At 42.1% G+C, this 22,115-nt stretch overlaps 1 protein-coding gene across 1 annotated transcript in view; it reads right to left on the bottom strand.

The window, feature by feature from the left end:
• Positions 1 to 9,003: 9,003 nt before the first annotated feature.
• The window catches only part of LOC132387303 (uncharacterized), a gene marked incomplete at its 3' end in the record, with an annotated part of 47,553 nt that continues 34,441 nt past the window's right edge, over positions 9,004 to 22,115 (bottom strand). Inside the window, exon 7 of the mRNA XM_059959660.1 lies at positions 9,004 to 9,338. Within this exon, the coding sequence (XP_059815643.1) occupies positions 9,004 to 9,338 (335 nt within the window). The remainder of the gene's footprint in view (positions 9,339 to 22,115) is intronic.

Genomic DNA, 22,115 nt, shown 5'->3' with positions numbered 1-22,115 from the left:
AGAAACAGAAATTTGTAATCGTAGGGGATTTTAACTTCCCACATATTGACCTGGACTCCCACTCTGTGAAAGGGTTAGATGGCGTGGAGTTTGTCAAATGTGTTCAGGAAAGTTTTCTAAATCAATACATTGAGGTACCAACAAGAGAGGGTGCAGTACCTGATCGATTAGGGAATCAGACAGGTCAGGTGACAGAAGTATGTGTCAGCGAACATTTTGGGTCCAGTGACCATAATGTCATTAGTTTCAAGATAATTATGGATAAGGATAGGACTGGTCCACCAGTTAAGGTTCTGAATTGGAGAAGGGCCAATTTGGTGGAAATGAGAGAGGATCTGGGAAGAGTGGATTGGGATAAGTTGTTTTCTGGCAATGATGTATTCAGTAAGTGGAGTTAATGAACTGCGCTTACATCCTGAGTTTGCTTGTTCCTGCCAGGATTAAAGGCAAAGTTAACAAGGATAGGGAACCTTGTTTTTCAAGGGATATTGGCGATCTGGTTAAGTACGTGTTTAGCAGGTACAGGCAACAAGGAACAAATGAGATACTTGAAGAGTATAGAGAATGTAAGGGAATACTAAAGAAGGAAATCAGGAAGGCAAAAAGAAGACATGAGGTTGTGTTGGCAGATAATGTGAAGGTAAACCTGAAGGGTTTCTACAAGTATATTAAGAGTAAAAGGATAGTAAAGGACAAAATTGGTCCCCTAGAAGATCAGAGTGGTTGTCTATGTGTGGAGCATCACGAGATGGGGAAGATCTTAAACAGTTTTTTGCATCAGTGTCTACTTAGAAAACTGGCATAGTGGATATGGAATTAAAGGAAACAAACAGTAGTGTCATGGAACGCGGCCAGTGAGTGAGTGGGCCAGTGAAGGAGTGGAAATATGAGGCTTTGACTTGAGAGATTCTGGCAGTTTTGGCAATTGGTCTGTGCAAATCAAGACAACGAAGATTTGAATAGCTCAGACTCAACAGAAAGCAGCTGATTGACCAAGCAGTTTGAAAAGCTCGAACAAATAAATAGAGGGGTAGCTCAAGCTGAGCGGCCCGTGGAAAGCGGCCAGTGAGTGAGTGGAGATTTGAGGCTTTGACAGGTCTTTACAATGCCTGCTGAGACGGTGATGTGCCTGTCCTGTGAGATGAGGCAGTCTTGGGGGAACTCCCCTCTCCCGCAGAGTCACATCTGCCAGAAGTGCTTGCGGCTGGGCGATCTGGAAGACCGTGTGAGGAATCCGGAGCCGTAGCTGGATGACCTTCGGCACATAAGGGAGAATGAGGCTGCCATAGATGAGAGCTACAGGGGGGTAGTCACACCTAGGCTGCCGGAAGCAGGTCGTTGGGTGACAGTCCGAGGGGGGAAAGCGAAGGAGAGTAGACAGGTAGTGCAGAGCACCTCTGTAGCCATTCCCCTGAATAATAAGTTTACCGTCCTGGATACTGTTGGTGAGGACGACCGACCAGGTGTGAGCCACGGTGGCAGGGCCTCTGTCACTGAGTCTGACCCTGTGGTGTAGAAGGGTGGGACGGAGTGGAGGAGAGCTGTCGTCATTGGAGACTCTATAGTCAGGGGGGCAGACAGGAGATTTTGTGGACGTGAGAAGGAAACCCGCGTGGTTTGTTGCCTCCCGGGTACCAGGGTCCGGGTTGTCTCTGACCGGGTACATGACATCCTGGTACGAGAAGGAAAGCAACCAGAAGTCGTGATACATATTGGTACCAACGACGTAGGCAGGAAGAGGGATGAGGTCCTGAAGTGTGAGTTTCGGGAACTAGGCAGAAGGCCGAAGAAGAGGACCTCAAGGGTGGTGTTCTCAGGATTGTTGCCAGTACTACGTGATAGTGAGGGTAAGAATTGGATGAGATGGCAGTTGAATGCGTGGCTGAGGAGTTGCTGGAGGATCTGGAGGATTTTTGGACAACTGGGATCTCTTCTGGGGAAGGTGGGACCTGTTGCACCTGAACTCCAGGGGGAGCAATATCCTTGCTGGTAGGTTTGCTAGCATGGTTCGGGAGGGTTTAAACTAATTTGCAAGGGGGATGGGACCCAGAGCGATAGAGCAGTGAAGAAACTGCATGGAGTAAAGCCAGATCTGACACATAGAGAGGCTTTGAGGAAAGGGCAGCAGAATAAAGGGTATAAAGGCAGTAAGGTTGAAGGGCTAAAGTGCGTGTACTTCAATGCAAGAAGAATCAGGAACAAAAGTGATGAACTGAGAGCTTGGATACTTATATGGAATTATGATGTAGTGGCCATTACGGAGACTTGGCTGGCACCAGGACAGGAATGGATTCTCAATATTCCTGGATTTCAGTGCTTTCAAAGGGATAGAGAGGGGGGAAAAGGGCAGGACGGGTGGCATTACTGGTCAGGAATACTATTGCAGCTACAGTAAGGGTGGGTAATGTAGCAGGATCCTCTTTTGATTCAGTATGGGTGGAAGTCAGGTACAGGAAGCAAGCAGTTACTCTACCGGGGTATTCTACAGGCCCCCAGGTTGCAGCAGAGATACCGAGGAGCAGATTGGGAGGCAGATTTTGGAAAGGTGCAAAAATAACAGGGTTGTTATCATGGGTGACTTTAACTTCCCTAATATTGATTGGCACTTGATTAGTTCCAAGGGTTTAGATGGGGCAGAGTTTGTTAAGTGTGTCCTAGATGGATTCCTGTCTCAGTATGTTGACAAGCCGACGAGGGGGAATGCCATACCAGGTCTAGTATTAGGTAACGAACCGGGTCAGGTCACAGATCTGTCAGTGGGTGAGCATCTGGGGGACAGTGACCACCGCTCCCTGGCCTTTAGCATTATCATGAAAAAGGATAGAATCAGAGAGGACAGGACAATTTTGAATTGGGGAAGGGCAAATTATGAGGCTATAAGACTAGAACTTGCGGGTGTGAATTGGGATGATGTTTTTGCAGGGAAATGTACTATGAACATGTGGTCGATGTTTAAGGATCACTTGCAGGATGTTAGGGATTAATTTGTCCAGCTGAGGAAGATAACGAATGGTAGGGTGAAGAAACCATGGGTTACAAGTGAAGTGGAAAATCTAGTCAGGTGGAAGAAGGCAGCGTACACGAGGTTTAGGAAGCAAGGATCAGATGGGTCTATTGAGGAATATAGGGCAGCAAGAAAGGAGTTTAAGAAGGGGCTGATAAGAGCAAGAAGGGGGCATGAGAAGGCCTTGGTGAGTAGGGTAAAGGAAAACCCCGAGGCATTCTTCAATTATGTGAGGAACAATAGGATGACAGGAATGATGGTAGGACCGATTAGAGATAAAAGTGGGAAGATGTGCCTGGAGGCTGTGGAAGTGAGCGAGGTTCTCAATGAATACTTCGCTTTGGTATTCACCAATGAAAGGGAACTTGATGACGGTGAGGACAATATGAGTGAGGTTGATGTTCTGGAGCATGTTATTAAAGGAGAGGAGGTGCTGGAGTTGTTAAAATACATTAGGACGGATAAGTCCCCGGGGCCTGCCGGAATATTCCCCAGGCTGCTCCACGAGGCAAGGGAAGAGATTGCTGAACCTCTGGCTAGGATCTTTATGTTCTCGTTGTCCAGGGGAATGGTACGGGAGGATTGGAGGGAGGCGAATCCTGTCCCCTTGTTCAAAAAAGGTAGTATGGATAGTCCAGGTAATTATAGATCAGTGAGCCTTACATCTGTGGTGGGAAAGCTGTTGAAAAGAATTCTTAGAGATAGGATCTATGGGCATTCAGAGAATCATGGTCTGATCAGGGACAGTCAGCATGGCTTTGTGAAGGGCAGATCGTGCCTAACAAGCCTGATAGAGTTTTTTGAGGAGGTGACCAGGCTTATAGATGAGGGTAGTGCAGTGGATGTGATCTATAAGGATTTTAGTAAGCATTTGACAAGGTTCCACATGGTAGGCTTATTCAGAAAGTCAGAAGGCATGGGATCCAGGGAAGTTTGGCCAGGTTGATTCAGAATTGGCTTGCCTGCAGAAGGCAGATGGTCATGGTGGAGGTAGAACAATCAGATTGGAGGGTTGTGGCTAGTGGAGTCCTGCAAGGATCTGTTCTGGGACCTCTTCTTTTTGTGATTTTTATTAACGACATGGATGTGGGGGTAGAAGGGTGGGTTGGCAAGTTTGCAGACAACACAAAGGTTGGTGGTGTTGTAGACAGTGTAGACGATTGTCGAAGATTGCAGAGAGACATTGATAGGATGCAGAAGTGGGCTGAGAAGTGGCAGATGGAGTTCAACCCAGAGAAGTGTGAGGTGGTACAGTTCCGAAGGACAAACTCCAAGGCAAAGTACAAAGTAAATGGCAGGATAGTTGGTAGTGTGGAGGAGCAGAGAGATCAGGGGATACATGTCCACAGATCCCTGAAAGTTGCCTCACAGGTAGATCGGGTAGTTAAGAAAGTTTATGGGGTGTTAGCTTTCATAAGTCAAGGGATAGAGTTTTAGAGACGCGATGTAATGATGCAGCTCTATAAAACTCTAGTTAGGCCACACTTGGAGTACTGTGTCCAGTTCTGGTCACCTCGCCATAAGAAGGATGTGGAAGCATTGGAAAGGGTACAGAGGAGATTTCCCAGGATGCTGCCTGCTTTAGAGAGTATGGATTATGATCAGAGATTAAGGGAGCCGGGGCTTTAGTCTCTGGAGAGAAGGAGGATGAGAGGAGACATGATTGAGGTGTACAAGATATTAAGAGGAATAGACAGAGTGGACAGCCAGCGCCTCTTCTCCAGGGCACCATTGCTCAGTACAAGAGGACATGGCTTTAGGGTAAGGGGAGGGAAGTTCAAAGAGGATATTAGAGGAAGGTTTTTCACTCAGAGAGTGGTTGGTGCGTGGAATGCATTGCCTGAGTCAGTTGTGGAGGCAGATACACTAGTGAAGATTAAGAGACAACTAGACAGGCATATGGAGGAATGTAAGGTGGGCGGTTATATGGCAGGCAGGGTTTGAGGGTCGGCACAACATTGTGGGCCGAAGGGCCTGTAATGTGCAGTACTATTCTATGTTTTATGGAACATATAGAGATTAAAGAGGAGGAGGTGCTTACAGCCTTACAGCAAATAAGGGTAAATAAATCCTCCAGGCCCGACATGATATTTTCTTGGACCTTGAGAGAGACGAATGTAGAAATTGCAGGGGTCCTGGCAGAAATATTTAAAATGTCCTTCGCCACAAGTGCGGTGCCGGAGGATTGGAGGGTAGCTCATGTTGTTCCGTTGTTTGAAAAAGTCTCCAAAAGTGCACCAGGTAATTACAGGCCAGTGAGCCTAACATCGGTGTTAGGTAAATTATTGGAAGGTGTTCTGAGAGATCGGATTTACAAGGAGTTGGATAACCAAGGGCTGATTAAGGATAGTCAGCATGGCTTTGTTCATGGCAGATCGTGTTTAATGAATCCTGTAGAGTTTTTCGAGGAGGTTACCAAGAATGCACATGAAGGAATGGCTGTGGATGTTGTCTACATGAACTTTAATAAGGCTTTTGACAAGGTCCCACATGGGAGGTTAGTTCAGAAGTTTCGGACAGTAGGTATCCATGGATAGGTTGTAGATTGGATTCCAAATTGGCTGTGTGGGAGAAGACAGAGAGTCTTAGTGGATCATTGCTTCTGAGACTGGAGGCCTGTGACTAGTGGTGTGTCTCAGGGATCTGTGTTGGGACCATTGTTGTTTGTTGTCTATATCAATGTACTAGATGATAGTGTGATAAGTTGGATCAGCAAGTTTGCTGATGACACTAAGATTGGAGGCGTTGCGGACAGCGAGGAAGGCTTTCAAAGCTTGCAGAGGGATCTGCACCAACTGGCAACATGGGCCAGAAAATGGCAGATGGAAATTAATGCAGACAAGTGTGAGGTGTTCCATTTTGTAAGGACAAATCAAGGTAGGACATAGACAGTAAAGGGTAGGGCACTGAGGAATGCGCAGGAAGAAAGGGATCTGGGAGTTCAGATACATAATTCCCTGAAAGTGGCGTCACTGGGAGACAGGGTTGTAAAGAAGGCTTTTGGCATCCTGGCATTCATAAATCAAAGTTGAGTATAGGAGTTGGAAAGTTATGGTGAGGTTGTACAAGACAATGGTGAAGCCAAATTTGGAGTATTGTGTGCAATTCTGATCACTGAACTATAGGACCGAAATCGGTAAGACTGAAAGTGTGCAGAAAAGATCTGCGAGGATGTTGCCGGCTCTTCAGGAGTTGAGTTACAAGGAAGGATTGAACAGGTTAAGACTTTATTCCTTGGAGCGCAGAAGAATGAGGGGAGATTTGATAGAAGTTTACACAATTACGAGGGGAATAGACAGGGTAGATGCGAATGGGCTCTTTCCACACAGATTAGGAGAGATAAATTACAAAAGGACTTTGCTTCAGGGTGAAAGGGGAAAGGTTTAGGGGGAACGTCCTCTCTCAGAGAGTTGTGAGAATGCGGAACGAGCTGCCATCTGATGTGGAAAATGCGGACACACTGTTAGGTTTTAAGAATAAATCTGATAGATGCATGGATGGGAGCGGTCTGGAGGGCGATGGACTGGGTGCAGGTCAATGGGACTAGCGGAATAAAGTTTTGGCACAGAGCAGAAGGGCCGAATGGCTTGTTTTCTATGTTGTAGTGTTCTATGATTTTACGATTCTATGAAGGAATATGGGGAGGTCAGTTGCCACAGGAAGAAGGGGGATGGGGAAGATAGATTCCACAGGAGGAAATGGGAATGGGAAGGGATACCACTGGAGGGAAGGGGATGGGGAAGAGAGAACCTAGAGGTGGAAGTGGAATGGGGAAGAGAGATCTGACAGGAGGAAGGGGGATGTGGAAGATAGATCCCACAGGATGAAATGGGAATGGGAAGGGATACCACTGGAGGGAAGGGGATGGGGAAGAGAGAACCTAGAGGTGGAAGGGGAATGGGGAAGAGAGATCCCACTGGAAGAAGGGGGATGGGGAAGAGAGAACCCACAGGTGGATGGGGGATGGGGAAAAGAGATCTGAGAGGAGGAAGGGGGATGAGGCAGAGAGATCCCACAGAAGGAAGGTGGATAGGAAGATAGATCCGAAAGGAGGAAGGGGAATTTTTGTACGCGTGTGTTGGGTCTGAACAGAGACCCAGAGGAGATGCGGCCTCGCTCTCTGTGTATCTGGTAGTGAGCAAAGTCACAAACAGGAAAGGGCAGGGGAGGGCAATCTCACAATGGTATTTCTTTCCTTCTCACTGGGACAGTCTGCAGACGACCTCTTGTTCCTCACCGGGAAGGGGGTGTGAATCTTTGACCCATCTGCTGCAGTCAGTGTCGGTCTGGGTGTCAGTAACAGTGAGAAGGAACATTGTCAATGGACGTGTCACAGGCAGCAGGAAACACGGCCATTCCTGTGATTTACTACCATTAAACCAATGGTCGTTGTTCACTGATCTGATGAAGTCTCCAACATCCCTTCACAAGGAACCACAGAACCCTCCTGTCCTTGGGGAATTGCTGACCGATCCCCTGGGCATTTGTCACAATTCTTCACAATCTGATTTAACACAGTTTAACCCAAATCTCTTTACATTGAAATGACACAATAGAACAGTTTCACAGTTCCGAGTGAGAGATAAATCAAATTACCTCAACTCCTGGCACTTGTGCAGCCCGGGTCCCAGCCGCTGGATTACCTCACACTCAATGTGGCAGCCCTCCAGGTTGAGGTATTTTATTGTATCACAGAGTCCGATGACATGAGACAGGACCGCGCAGTCAATCGGGGTCAGTGTCAATCTACTGAATGAAAGTGTTTCCACACATCCCAGTGTTTCCTGAGCCAGTCCACGATTCTGAGACTCAAACAGGTAGTGCAATGTGTTCAGGAGGCTCCTTTTACCAGCTTCACTCCCTGTGTTTCCAATCTGACGTTTAACCTCCTCCTTCACCCAGTCAATCACCCGGCAGGTTGTTTCATGAGGAAATGGACCCAGAAACTCCACCAGGCCCCGAGCTGTCATTGGAGAGGAGAGACCAGCAACAAAACGGAGAAATATCTCAAATCGCCCATCTGCCGTGTTGTGGGCTTTAGTGAGGAATTTCAGGATATCCCCGGGATGTGGATTCAGGAATTGTGCGACTGCAGCTACAAACTCTTGGATGGTGAGGTGTGGGAATGTGTACACCACGCTCTGGGCAGAATCCTCTCTCTCCAAAAGCTCCATCAGGAACCCGGACAGGAACTGGGAAGGCTGCAGACTGTAGTTGACCAAATCTCCATCTGTAAACACAATCTTCTTCGCAGACACTCCTCTGAAGGCCATCTGACCAACCCTGAGTAACACATCACGGGGTCTCTCAATCTCACGGCCGTGGTTTTTCAGGATGTTGTAAATATAGTAGGAGTACAGTTGGGTGATGGTCTTGGGAACTCGCTGTGGGTCCCTGACTCTTTGTGTGAAGAAGGGGCCCAGTGCCAGAGCGAGGATCCAGCAGTAGGAGGGGTTGTAGCTCATGGTGTACAGGATCTCGTTCTCCTTCACATAATTGAAAACAGCTTCGGCCACCGTCTGATCTTCAAAATGTCTGATGAAATATTCCTTCCGTTCCTCACCAACAAATCCCAGGATTTCAGCCCGGACACTGATATTCGCCTTTTCCAATAAATGTAACGCAGTGGGGCGAGTGGTCACCAGCACTGAACACCCTGGGAGCAGCTTGCCCTGGATTAAACTGTACACAATGTCAGACACTTCACACCACCACTCGGGATCTGGGCACTGGTGCTTTGGTTCTGTATCTCTCTGACTGTCCGCAAAATCGATTTTGTGTTTGAATTCATCTAAACCATCGAATATAAACAGCAATCCCTCTGGGTTCATCAAGACTTCTCTCAGGATATTCCCAAAGTAAGGATACTGTTCCAGAATCAGTTCCTTCAGGTTTATTCGACAGTCAATACTGTTTAAATCTCGGAATTTGAAACTGAAGACAAACTGGAACTGTTGGTATATTTTCCCCATGGCCCAGTCATAAACAATTTTTTGTACCATCGTTGTTTTCCCGATCCCCGGGACTCCGGCCACTGCTGCTGAACTCCCAGACTTGGATTCACTCCGGGAAAAGCTGCTCTGGAATAACTGATCAGTCTGGATTTTTTCCAGCTGTCTGCGGAGTTGTTTCTCTCTATAATGCTCATGGTCTCTGCCTCTTGCCAGCAGCTCATGTTCCACCAGTGTCCGATCTCGAACAGTAGAAATGACCGTGAGCTCAGCGTATCGATCAGCCAGCTGGAAAACCTTCACCTTCTCCGTCATCAGGATCGTGTTCACTCTCAGTGTTTCAGTTCGTGTCCGCAGAGTCTCCTTGTGTTTCTGTTGGACATCTTCCATGGGAACAGAGAACATATTCAAAACGTTAAATGGCTCATCTGACAAAGAACTTTATAACGGTATTTCAGCATTCAGTGTTTGAGATTACATGAATCAATTCAATGCTTCCATGGATATTAGGACAGAAAGTAAAATTCTGTTCGCAGACACGGAATTGACAGCAATGGATGTCCCGGAAAATGTCCAGTCCTCATGTTCTGGTTCTAGTTATTTGTGAAGGTGAACATTCCCCTGATGGCACTTTCTGAGGAAGCTTAAACAAGCATCACTTCCCACTAACATCTTAACTACATTCTGCAGAGGCGTGGTTGAGAGTGTGCTGACCTTTTGCATCACAGCCTGGTACTCCAGCTGCAGTGCTGCCGACAAAAAAAGCCTTGCAGGGGGTGGTTAGGGGAGCAGAGAAGGTTATTGGGGTCTCCCTACCTTCTTCCAAGACCTCTTTCAACGTCGATGCCTCCATTCGACACGGTACATAATTAAAAAACCCTCACATCCTCTCCATGAACTGTTTGTTCTTCAGCCATCAGGTAAACGTTACAGGAGCATCAAAACTAAAACCACAAGGCTACTAAACAGCTTCCTCCCACAGGCAGTCAGACTGCTAAATAGCTGCTCTATCTGACTCTGCTTTGGACACTTTTAACTTGCACCGGACACTTATAACTTGATTTAAAGCGATATGTGGCTGTTGTGTTTTATTATTTATTGTTGTGTTTATTATTTAGTGTTGTGTTTGTTATGTTATGATTGCACTGCTCCTGGGAACCGCTGTCTCATTCTACCCTGCAGAGCTCATGTACGATTGGAACGACAATAAAGTTTTTGAATCTTGAATATCCTATTGCATTCCTGACTGCACCTCCCGTTACAACAACATTTCACTATATTTAAAGCATTGTTTGACTCATTAACAGACGATGTTAATGTTGATCTGGTGTGGAACTATGGAGAGCAGGACACTGTGCATTTTGGCAAGGCTGCACACTGGGGGTCACAGGTGTCCACTGCTCTTGCATCAAAACAGGAGCAGAATACGCGGGAAGTACTCAAGTCGGACAGCGTCTGGGGGAGAATCACAGTGAAGTTGTGGATCGATAACCCATTGGAATGACAGGAATGAAAAAGGGTAGTTTTCAATCGCAGTGATGGAGGATTGGTGGAAAGATGGAATCTCTGTTAATGGAAGAAGCCACAAGGGTCTGTCTCAGTGATGTACGTCGTGTCTGTGGGAAAGGGTGGTGAAGTCTTGGCAACTGCTACTCATCAGTCTTGCTGTGGGGGTATGGGGCTCTGTCTGATGAGGCCTCCATCTGTCAGAGTCGACCATGGATGTCCTGCCCCTGCAAGCCGGGACACTCCGATATGGAGAGGAAGCTTCTGCCGATGTAGCAAGCTCCCTCTCTCCATGCATCTGATGTGCACAAAGGAACGACATAGACTGACACAGCGTGGCACCAGAGGTGTCGCAGGAGATGCCAGTCTGCGTTGAACACCATTTAACACTGACTCAGGGACTCCAGCTCCAGGCTTTTCCCACTGGGTTTACTCCCAACCTCTTCCCCATGAGGGGTTACAGTTACAAGGCAGTGGAGTTTTGAGATCAGAGTTTTCTTGTTCCTGGGTGAGCTGCCAATCACAGCCGCCAAGCCCCATCTGCCCAAAGCGACTGGTTGTAAGGCACCAGTAACCCACCTCTGCCTCTTCGCCTGTCAGAAGAAACGGGGGGTGGAGTTTCAAGATGGCGACGTAAGCATCTGCCTTTTAGGCGCTCTTTATTTTTTTTAACTATAATCACCCTTTAATTAGACCTTTTCGAACTTAATCATATGAGTTGCTACCTTTGATTGACCCTTTTTTCCTAAAATAATAGTTGATCTAATCTTGTCAAACCTAAAATGGCTACAAGTAAGAAATCGGCTAAGGATCCTGTATCCATCGACGCAATTTTTGGTCTTTTGGACACTAAACTGGATGTTAAATTTGCGGGTATGGAAAGTAAATTGGACAATAAACTGGATGCTAAATTTGCGGCTCTGGAAGGCAGACTAGAAGGTAAATTGGACAGTAAACTGTTAAGTTTGGAAAGGAGGATTACTTCGAAAATATCCGATCTTGAAGGAGTTGTTAAATCGCTTGAAACTAAGCTTCAGTCGCAGGCGTTAGAGGTTCAACAGCATGGAAATAAGATCACGACTCTTGAACAATCAATTTGTGAAAAAGCACGTACAATTGAAGTGTTAGAGAAGAAGATAGAGTCGACTGCTAAAACTTTAGATCAGTACAAGTTTAAAATTACTGATCTTGAAAATCGTTCTCGCAGACAGAATTTGCGCATCATCGGAATTCCCGAAAAAGTTGAGTCCGGTGATTTAACTGAATTTTTCTCTAAATTACTGTGGGAAATTTTCGGTGGTGAAGGTTTGAAAAATGAACCTGTTATTGACCGCGCTCATAGAGTTGCGAGGTTTTCGTCTGTGTCTGATAAACCACGAGCGGTGATTGTTCGCCTTCATTACCCTCGTGAGAAAGAGCTTCTAATTCGATTAGCTCGTAAAAAAGGTATGATCTCCTACAGAAATTATTCATTTCGAATAGTTGAAGACTACTCGTATGAAGTAATGAAAGCCAGGATCGCTTTTAAACCAGTGATGGCAGAGATTCATTCGATTGGGTTTAAACAAGCTTTAATGTATCCAGCGAAGCTTAGAATGGTGCTGCCCGACAACAGTCTACACTTTTTTAACACTCCTGAAGAAGCGAAGAAATTTGTTGAAGAATATCGATCCTCTAGTGCAACTTGAACTATGAGTTACATTGAAGATTTTTTTTTGGAGAGAGGATGTCATTTCATTTTAAGTTTTAACCCTGGAAGTTGGGTTATAACTTTTTATTTTGAACTATTGGTCTGGGTCTTTTTTTTTTACTACTATTATTATTGCTTATAGATGCTGTTTTAATTTTTATAATATCCTTTTTTTATATACGTTTGTATTTTGTAATAATGAATTATTTTTTTTTCAAAATGTCGTTTCTTCTTCCCATAAGTCTTTACTTTTTATAAGCGTTTATTTGCTTGCCTGTATTTAGAAATGGAACAAAGGTTTTGAATTCTTTTTCTTTAGTTTTTTTTTAAATATGTTGTAGTGTCTATTAAATCTTTTTTTTTAAAAAAAAAATTCTATTTTGATAACTTTTTTACTATATTTTCTTATTAGATTGCTGAATTTATATTCATATTTTGTAATATGGCTTTCTCAAAATGTCGTTTCTTCTTCCCATAAGTCTTGGCTTGTGAAACGTCATCTTTGTATCTGAATATGGAATTTCTTTTTTAAAGGTGTATCACATTTTTAAACTTTAATGTGCATTTTTTTTTTATTAATGATTTTTCTGGTTTTACTATTTTAGTTTTTTTTGATTTGTCTGATATGGGTGTGTATGTGTAGGTGTATATATATATATATATATATGTAGGTATATATATATATATATTTTTTTTTTTGCAACTCTATATTTTAATTGGGGTGTTATATAGTTTTTTCTTAAAAAATTTTCTTATGGAGCTGCCATCTTGAAATGGGGGTAATATTAGTATTAGTTTATGCGCCTGCCGCTTGGCTTTCTTTCAAAGGGTGGGGGGAGGAGGGAGGGATCTTTTTTCATGCTTTTGCTTTTTATTTTTTTGCTTTTAGTTTATGGGCTGACTTTAAATTGTTAATATTGTTGAGGTGTCAGGATCTCCGGTTGCTCCTGAATCAATTTTCCTTCTTCCTAAATTGTGGGTTATGTGTCTTTTTAACCTTTTATGATACACACAATTAATATTGGTATGATGGATAAATCTATTAACTTTATCTCGTGGAATACTAATGGTTTAAATCATCCGATTAAACGTAAAAAAATATTTAAAGTATTCCATAGATTGAACGCTAATATTATTTTTGCACAGGAGACCCACATTAGGAGGGAGGATAATCAACGTTTTTTTAGGTTCTGGAAAGGTCAACAATTTCACTCAAATTGTACCGCTAAAATTAGGGGTGTGTCTATTTTTATAGACGCCTCAATTTCGTTTACACATTATGAAATTATTTCTGATCCACAGGGTAGATTTTTGTTGATAACTGGTTCACTTTTTAATCGGAAAGTTGTTTTAGTTAATATTTATGCTCCAAACTTTGATTGTCCTGAATTTTTTAAACGTTTATTTACTTCTCTTCCTAATTTGAATGAATATATGTTGATTATGGGTGGAGACTTTAATTGTTGTTTGAATCCTTCGATGGATAGATCTAAACCTATTCGAACTCTTCCGAATAGATCAGCTTTACTTATTAATTCTTTTATGGTTGATTCTGGAATTACTGAAATATGGCGGTTTTTGAACCCTAAAGATAAAGAATTTTCATTTTTTTCACATGTATATCATAGTTATTCTAGAATTGATTACTTTCTTATTGATCATCGTTTATTAACAGATGTTATTGATTGTAAATACGATTCTATTGCTATTTCGGATCATGCGCCTTTGAAGTTATCTATCAAGATTTCGGATTCTTCTATCAATACTAGATCTTGGAGACTTAATGCTACTTTACTTCAAGATCCAGAATTTATTACCTTCATAAAACAACAAATTGACTTATTTTTTTCAACAAACTATAATGAAGAGATTGATAAAGGAATACTTTGGGACTCTTTCAAGGCTTTTATTCGTGGACAAATTATTTCATATTCCGCTGGTAAAAGAAAACAAAGATATTCAGATATAGCTTTATTGGTGGATAAAATTAAAGAAATTGATAAGATTTATTCCGTTACTCCTACCAAAGAACTTTATAAGAAGAGAGTTGAGCTTCAAATGGAACATAGTTTATTATTATCTTCTTCAATTGAGAATCAATTAATTAAGACTAGGGCTCAATTTTATATTCATAGTGATCGAACTGGTAAATTGTTAGCTAATCAATTAAAAGCTATTTCGACTAAGCGACAAATTATTAAAATTCGTAAACAAGACGGTAATTTAACTACTGATTATAAAGAAATCAATAACACTTTTCAAGATTTTTATAAATCTTTATATCAATCAGAATTTGACGGTGACCGGTTTACGATGGATAATTTTTTTAATAATTTGAATATTTCTAAACTGATAGATGAAGATTGTAGCTTGCTTGATGCTCCTATTTCTATGGATGAAATAAGAGAGGCTATCTCATCAATGAATTCAGGGAAAGCTCCTGGTCCTGATGGTTTTATTGTAGAATTTTTTAAAACTTTTTCTTTATTGCTTTCTCCTTGGCTATGTGAAATCTTTAATGATGCGTTTGTTAAGAAGAGATTACCTCAATCGTTTTATGAAGCTACTATCTCTTTAATTCTTAAAAAAGATAAAGATCCTACCTTATGTGCATCTTATCGCCCTATATCATTATTAAATGTAGACTCTAAGATTCTTACAAAAATTTTAGCCATTAGATTAGAAAAGGTATTACCACAGATTATCTCAGAAGATCAAACTGGTTTTATTAGGAATCGATATTCCTTTTTTAATATTAGAAAATTGATTAACATAATTTATACTTCATCACCTACAACCCCAGAATGTGTTATCTCATTAGATGCTGAAAAAGCCTTTGTAGAGTTGAATGGACATATTTATTTAATGCATTGAGAAACTTTAATTTTAGTCCTAATTTTATATCATGGATTAAATTAATATATTATAAACCTGTTGCTTCTGTTCTTACAAATAATTATAGATCCTCTTTTTTTCAATTATCTCGTGGTACGAGACAAGGTTGTCCTTTAAGTCCTTTATTATTTAATATTGCATTAGAACCTTTAGCTATTGCTATTCGTGAGTCTCCTAATATTTTTGGTATTACCCGTAATGAGAAGTTATACAAATTATCGCTTTATGCTGATGATTTGTTGTTATATATTTCTAATCCTAGTAGGTCTATTCCTGCTATTTTATCCTTGTTGGCTCAATTTGGTAGTTTTTCTGGTTATAAGTTAAACTTAGATAAGAGTGAGTTATTCCCTTTAAACGCGCAAACTTTATTGAGTGATAGGATGCCATTTAAAGTTGTTACTGATAACTTTATCTATTTAGGTATAAAAATCACCAAGAAATATAAAGATTTATTTGGACTGAATTTTTTACCTATGCTTCATCAAATTCAGCAACTTACTACTAGATGGTCTCCCTTATTTTTATCATTAGTTGGTCGGATTAATGCTATTAAAATGATGATTTTACCGAAATTTTTATATTTATTCCAAGCTTTACCAATTTTTATTCCTAAATCTTTTTTTGATAATATTGATTCAAAGATTTCCTCATTTGTTTGGCAAAATAAAAATCCTAGGTTAAGCAAAAGGCAATTACAAAAGTCTAAAAAAGATGGTGGTCTAGCTTTACCTAACTTTAGATTTTATTATTGGGCGAATAATATTCGTAACCTAATGTACTGGAAACTAGATTTGGATTCACCTGTGTGCCCACAGTGGGTAAATTTGGAATGTAGTGAGGTTAAGGGATATTCTATATTTTCCGTTCTTGGTTCTTTTCTTCCTATTGATTTAGCCAAATTCAATAAACAGATATCTAACCCTGTTGTTAAACATACACTACGAATTTGGTTTCAATTTCGCAAATTCTTTAATCTGAAAAACTTTGCTCTGGACAGCCCTATTTTATGTAATTTTTTTTTCAAACCTTCATTGACAGATCAAGCTTTTAGTATATGGAAAAGGAAAGGTATAAAATGTTTTCGTGATCTTTTTTTTGAAGGTACTTTGATGTCTTTTGATCAACTATCCAACAAATTTGAATTACCTAAATCTAATTTTTTTAGATACTTACAAATTAGAAATTTCTTACATAAAATTCTTCCATCTTTTCCTAATTCAACTCCATCGGATTTTTCAGATTTGATTTTTACTTTTAATCCTTGTCAGAAGGGATTAGTAGCTTTTATTTATAACATGATTATGAAGATACAGCCAGAAATATCGGATAGAATTAGACAAGAATGGGAAAAAGAACTTCGATGTAATATATCAACAGATAAATGGGAAAAAATTTTACAAATGGTTAATTCCTCCTCTATTTGTGCTAAACATGCTTTAATACAATTTAAAATTGTACATAGAGCTTATATGTCTAAAGATAAACTTGCCCGATTTTATTCGCATATTAATCCTCAATGTGACAGATGTCACTTAGAAGTGGCTTCATTGACTCACATGTTTTGGACATGTCCCACTTTACATAACTATTGGAAGGACATTTTTGATGTCATTTCCTCAGTATGGAATATCGATTTACAACCCCATTTTATTACTGCAATTTTCGGTATACCAAATGAAGATGGCAATCAGCTTTCCCCTTCAATCAGACGAATGATTGCCTTTGTAACATTAATTGCCAGAAGGTCTATATTACAAAACTGGAAAGAAGTAAATCCTCCTACTACATTTCAGTGGTTCTCCCAAACTATTTCTTATCTGAGTTTGGAAAAAATCAGAAGCACTATCTTTGATTCTTCAATTAAATTTGAAGAAACCTGGGGACCATTTATTCGACACTTTCATATGAATTAATTTGGCTTATTTCAGATCCTTTTCTCTACTTATACTTGTTCAGGTATGGAGTTCTGGAGTTCTTTTCTTGACACCTTTAAATATTTATAAAGTGCTATTATTGCCCATGTTAGTTTTAGTTTAGTATTTTTTTTCATTATATATTTTTTCTCATATATAATTTCAATTTTTTTTTTCTTTTTTCGACGATTATTTTTGTTTTTCATATATATTTATATAGACTTGATTGATTTATGTACCTTTTGTTGATGGATGTTTTAATAGGATATTATTATCCTATTACTAATGTAATCTCAAGTTTATTGAATCTGTAATCTATTCATTATTTTGTGTTGTTTTTTTTTTATATATGAAATTTAATAAAAAGATTGAAAAAGAAAGAAAGAAAGAAAGAAGAAACGCTTCCACCGGGATTAGTGGCGAAATCTCACGTGAAGACCAAGAGCTGGACAGAGGCTACTCGCCACTGGGAGCATTTAATAGGTCGTAGCACCTCATCCGCACTGTCATCCCCCTTCCCCCCCCCCCCCCCGGTTATAACAATCTTAAGCAACCGAGGGGCGATGTATTATTGACAATGAATCGGTAAATTGGTTAATTGGTTTATTATTGTGACATGCACCACTGTAAACTGGAAAACTTTTCTGCATGCAATCCAAATAGATCATTGCAGAGCATTGTAATTGGCTGCATCACCGTCTGGTTCATGGGGAACTGAGTAAGGCGCAAACTCAACGATTCAGGAGCAACTTCTCCTCTACCATGCAGTTTCCGAATGGACATTGAACCCATCGATACTGCCTCACTAAATTTAAATTTAATGTTAAATTTCTATTTCTGCACTACTTATTTAGTTTAATATTTCATATAATCACACAGACATGCACAGCTATATATGTTCAACTTCCAGGTCCTGAAGCCACTTCGCTGCTCAGCCAGATCCACCGTCTGACAGGCCACATCTCGCATGGACAACTCCAGGTTACCGAAAGCAGTACACTACGGAGAACTCTCTCAGGGCAAGAGAGATCGTGGTGCCCCGTGCAAGAGGTACAAGGACCAAATTCAGCAGAGGCTCCCTCAGGTAAATATGGAGGTCAACGAGTGGCAGTCGCTGATCCACGGAAAAGACAAGAATTTTGAGGAACCCAGAAGAGCGACTGCTGAAAAGAAGATGGGATGCAAGAAGATTCCAGCTACCCAAGCGCCTGCATCCCAGCTGTCCCTCTGGCCCAACTGCTCCCGAGTCCACAGATTCGGAATTGGCCCCTACCGTCAGCAACAATCGTGTCGTCATCCAGTACCACCAACCCCCCCTCACAGACAGACAGACACACAGACACACACACACACACACACACACACACCCACACGCACACCCACACACACACACACACACAGACAGACACACACACAGACACACACATACGCACACACACACACACACACACACCTATTTGGGAAGAGAACAGGATTTAGGGTATGCTTCATGATCATTAATGCTTGGTGGAACCCCGGAATGTCCATGCCCTCAAACCCTTTTGTTCCCCAGATCTGGAGTACCTGGTGCTGCTGTGTAAACCTTTCCGGCTGCCAAGGGAGTTCCCGGCTGTTATTATCACAGCTGTGTAATAACAACATCCCCCAGTTGTGTGTTATTGTCACAGAGGGGAGATGATTTCCTTCAGAAATTGGTCAGGACTGCCCAAACCACAAAATTTGTATCAACAGTTCCGTGTGAACAGCACTTGCCGTGTGACCGACTGCTTACATTGCCGGTGATCAGCAGGAGCTCACGAAATTCAGCTCCGATCTGTGCAAAGTCATCCAGGCAGCGAAACGACAATACAGAGATCGTATTCAGGCACAGCTCTCCACCAACAACACACACAGCTTATGGCAAGCTCTGCACCCCAATGCAGACTTCAGAGCTAAGTGCAATGGTGCTGCCAACATCGCTGCCTGTCTCCCAGAGGATCTAAGTCTCTTTACGCTCGGTTCGATATCGCCAACACTGAGACCCCGGGGAGAGCCGACAAAGCGACCTGCACATTGGTCATCTCTGAGGCTGAGGTTCGCAGGTGTTTCCAACGAGTGGACAGTCGCAAGCCTGCGGGACCGGACGGCGTCCCAGGGCGGGTACTCAGGATGCGCGCGGCACAACTGGCAGGTGTATCTACGGATATTTTTAATCTCACCCTCTCCCAGTGTAGAGTTCCCTCCTGCTTCAAATCATCCACCATTGTTCCTGTACCTAAAACGACTAAGGCAACATGTCTGAACGTCTGGCGTCCTGTCGCACTCACCTCAATAATAAGCAAATGCTTTGAGAGACTGGTCAAGGACTACATCTGCAGCTTGTTACCACCCACACTGGACCCCCTACAATTCACCTACCGACACAACCGATCAACAGATGACACAACAGCCACTGCTCTGCACACCTCCTTAAACATCTGGAGAAGAGGGATGCTTGTGTGAGAATGATGTTATTAGACTACAGTTCGGCATTCAATACCATCATTCCCTCCAGGCTTGACAAGAAGCTCAGAGACCTCGGCCTTCACCCTGCCTTGTGCAGCTGGGTCCTGGACTTCCTGTCAGATCACCGGCAAGTGGTAAGAGTGGGCTCCCTCACCTCTGCCCCTCTGACCCTCAACACAGGAGCCCCTCAGGGCTGTGTCCTAAGCTCCCTCCTTTACTCTCTGTATGCGCATGACTGTGTCGCTACCCACAGCTCCAATCTGCTAGTTAAATTTGCTGAGGATACTATATTTATTGGCCAAATCTCAAATAATAACGAGGCAGCCTACACAGAAGAAGTCACCACCCTGACACAGTGTTGACAAGAAAACAACTTCTCCCTCAATGTCGCAAAAACAAAGGAGCTGGATGCAATGTTTCAAAGACAAGAGGAATGGAGACGGGCCAACCCCTATTGACATCAATGGATCTGGGGATGAGAGAGTGAACAGCTTCAAGTTCCTCGGCATTCACATCACTGAGGATCTCATGTGGTCTGTACACATCAACTGTGTAGTGAAAAAAGGCACAACAGCACCTCTTTCACCTCAGATAGAACCATAGAACATTACAGCACAGAAACAGGCATTTTCGTCCTTCTTGGCTGTGCCGAACCATTTTTCTGCCTAGTCCCACTGACCTGCACCTGGACGATATCTCTCCAGACCCCTCTCATCCATATACCTGTCCAGGTTTTCCTTAAATGTCAAAGTGATCCCGTATTCACCACTCCATCTGACAGCTCATTCCACACTCCCAACACTCTCTGTGTGAAGCAGCTCCCCCCTTAATGTTCCCTTTAAATGTTTCCCCTTTCACCCTTAACCCATGACCTCTGATTTCTTTTCTCCCCTAGCCTCAGTGGAAAAAGTCAGCTTGTATTCTCTCTATCTGTACCCATCATAATTTTATACACCTCTATCAAATCACCTCCCATTCTCCTACATGCCAGGGAATAAAGTCCTAACCTATTCAAACTTTCCCTGTAACTCTGTTTCTCAAGTCCCGGCAACATCTTTGTAAACCTTCTCCGCACTCTTTCAACATTATTAATATCTTTCCTGTAATTAGGTGACCAAAACTGCATACATTACTCCACATTCGGTCTCACCAATGTCTTATACAACCTCACCATTACATTCCAACTCTTATACTCAGTACTTTGATTTATGATTTATGATTTATAAAGCTCTCTTTATGACCCTATCTACTTGTGACGCCACTTTTAGGGAATTATGTATCTATACTCCCAGATCCCTCTGTTCTACTGCCCTCCTCAGTGTCCTACCATTTACCTTCTATGTTCTAACTTGGTTTGAGCTTCCGAAGTGCAATACCTCACACTTGTCCGCATTAAACTCCATTTGCGGTTTTCCAGTCAATTTCTCCAACTGGTCCAAATCCCTCTGCAAGCTTTGAAAACCTTCCTCATCGTCCACTACACCTCCAATCTTTGTATCATCAGCAAATTTGCTGATCCAATTTGCCACATTCTCATCCAGATCATTGAGATAGATGACAAATAACTGGACCAAGCACTGATCCCCGTGACACATCACTAGTCACAGGCCTCCACTCACAGTAGCAATCCACCACTACCACTGTCTGGCTTCTTCCATTGAGCCAATGTCTAATCCAATTTACTACCTCTCCATGTATACCTAGCGACTGAATCTTCCTAACTAACCTCCCATGCGGGACCTTATCAAAGGCTTTACTGAAGTCCATGTATACAACATCCACTGCCTTCCCTTCATCCACTTTCCTGATAACTTCCTCGAAAAACTCTAATAGATTGGTTAACCATGATCTACCACGCACAAGGCCATACTGACTTTTTCTAATAAGTCCCTGTCTATCCAAATACCTGGAGACCCTATCTCTTAGTATTCCTTCCATTAATTTACCTACTACCGATATCAAACTTACCAGCCTATAATTTCACGGCTTACTTTTTGAGCCTTTTTTAAACAACGGAACTACATGAGCTATCCTCCAATCCTCTGGCACTCGATCCGTGGATATCGACATCAGGTCATGCGGATTTATCTACTCTGATTTGCCGCAAGCACCTCCTCTTATTTAATCTGTATAAGTTCCATAACCTCCCTACTTGTTTGCCTTGTTTCCATAGACTCCATTCCATTTTCCTTAGTAAATACAGATGCAAAAAACCCATTTAACATCTCTCCCATTTCTTTTGGTTCCATACATAGCCGACCACTCTGATCTTCAAGAGGATCAATTTTATGTCTTATTATCCTTTTGCTCTTAACATACCTGTAGTTCTTAAAATTATCGTTCACCCTGACTGCCAAAGAAACCTCATGTCCTCTTTTAGCCCTCCTGATTTCTTAAGTATTTTCTTACTCTTTTTATACTCCTCAAGCATCTTATTTCCTCCCTGTTGCCTATACATGTTATACATCTCTCTTCTTCTTTATCACAGTTCCAATATCCCTCGATAGCCAAGGCTCCTTATTCTTATTCATTTTGTCTTCAACCCTGACAGGAACATACAAACTCTGCACTCTCAAAATTTCTCCTTTGAAGGTCTCCCACTTACCAATCACAATCACAACCTGTCCCAATCTACGATTTTTAGATCCCTTCTCATTTCTTCAAATTTG

The sequence above is a fragment of the Hypanus sabinus genome, unplaced genomic scaffold (assembly GCF_030144855.1).
Source record: "Hypanus sabinus isolate sHypSab1 unplaced genomic scaffold, sHypSab1.hap1 scaffold_1713, whole genome shotgun sequence".
NCBI lineage: Eukaryota > Metazoa > Chordata > Chondrichthyes > Myliobatiformes > Dasyatidae > Hypanus > Hypanus sabinus.
Note: the sequence above shows the minus strand (reverse complement) of the source record. Positions and strands in the feature narration are given on the sequence as shown.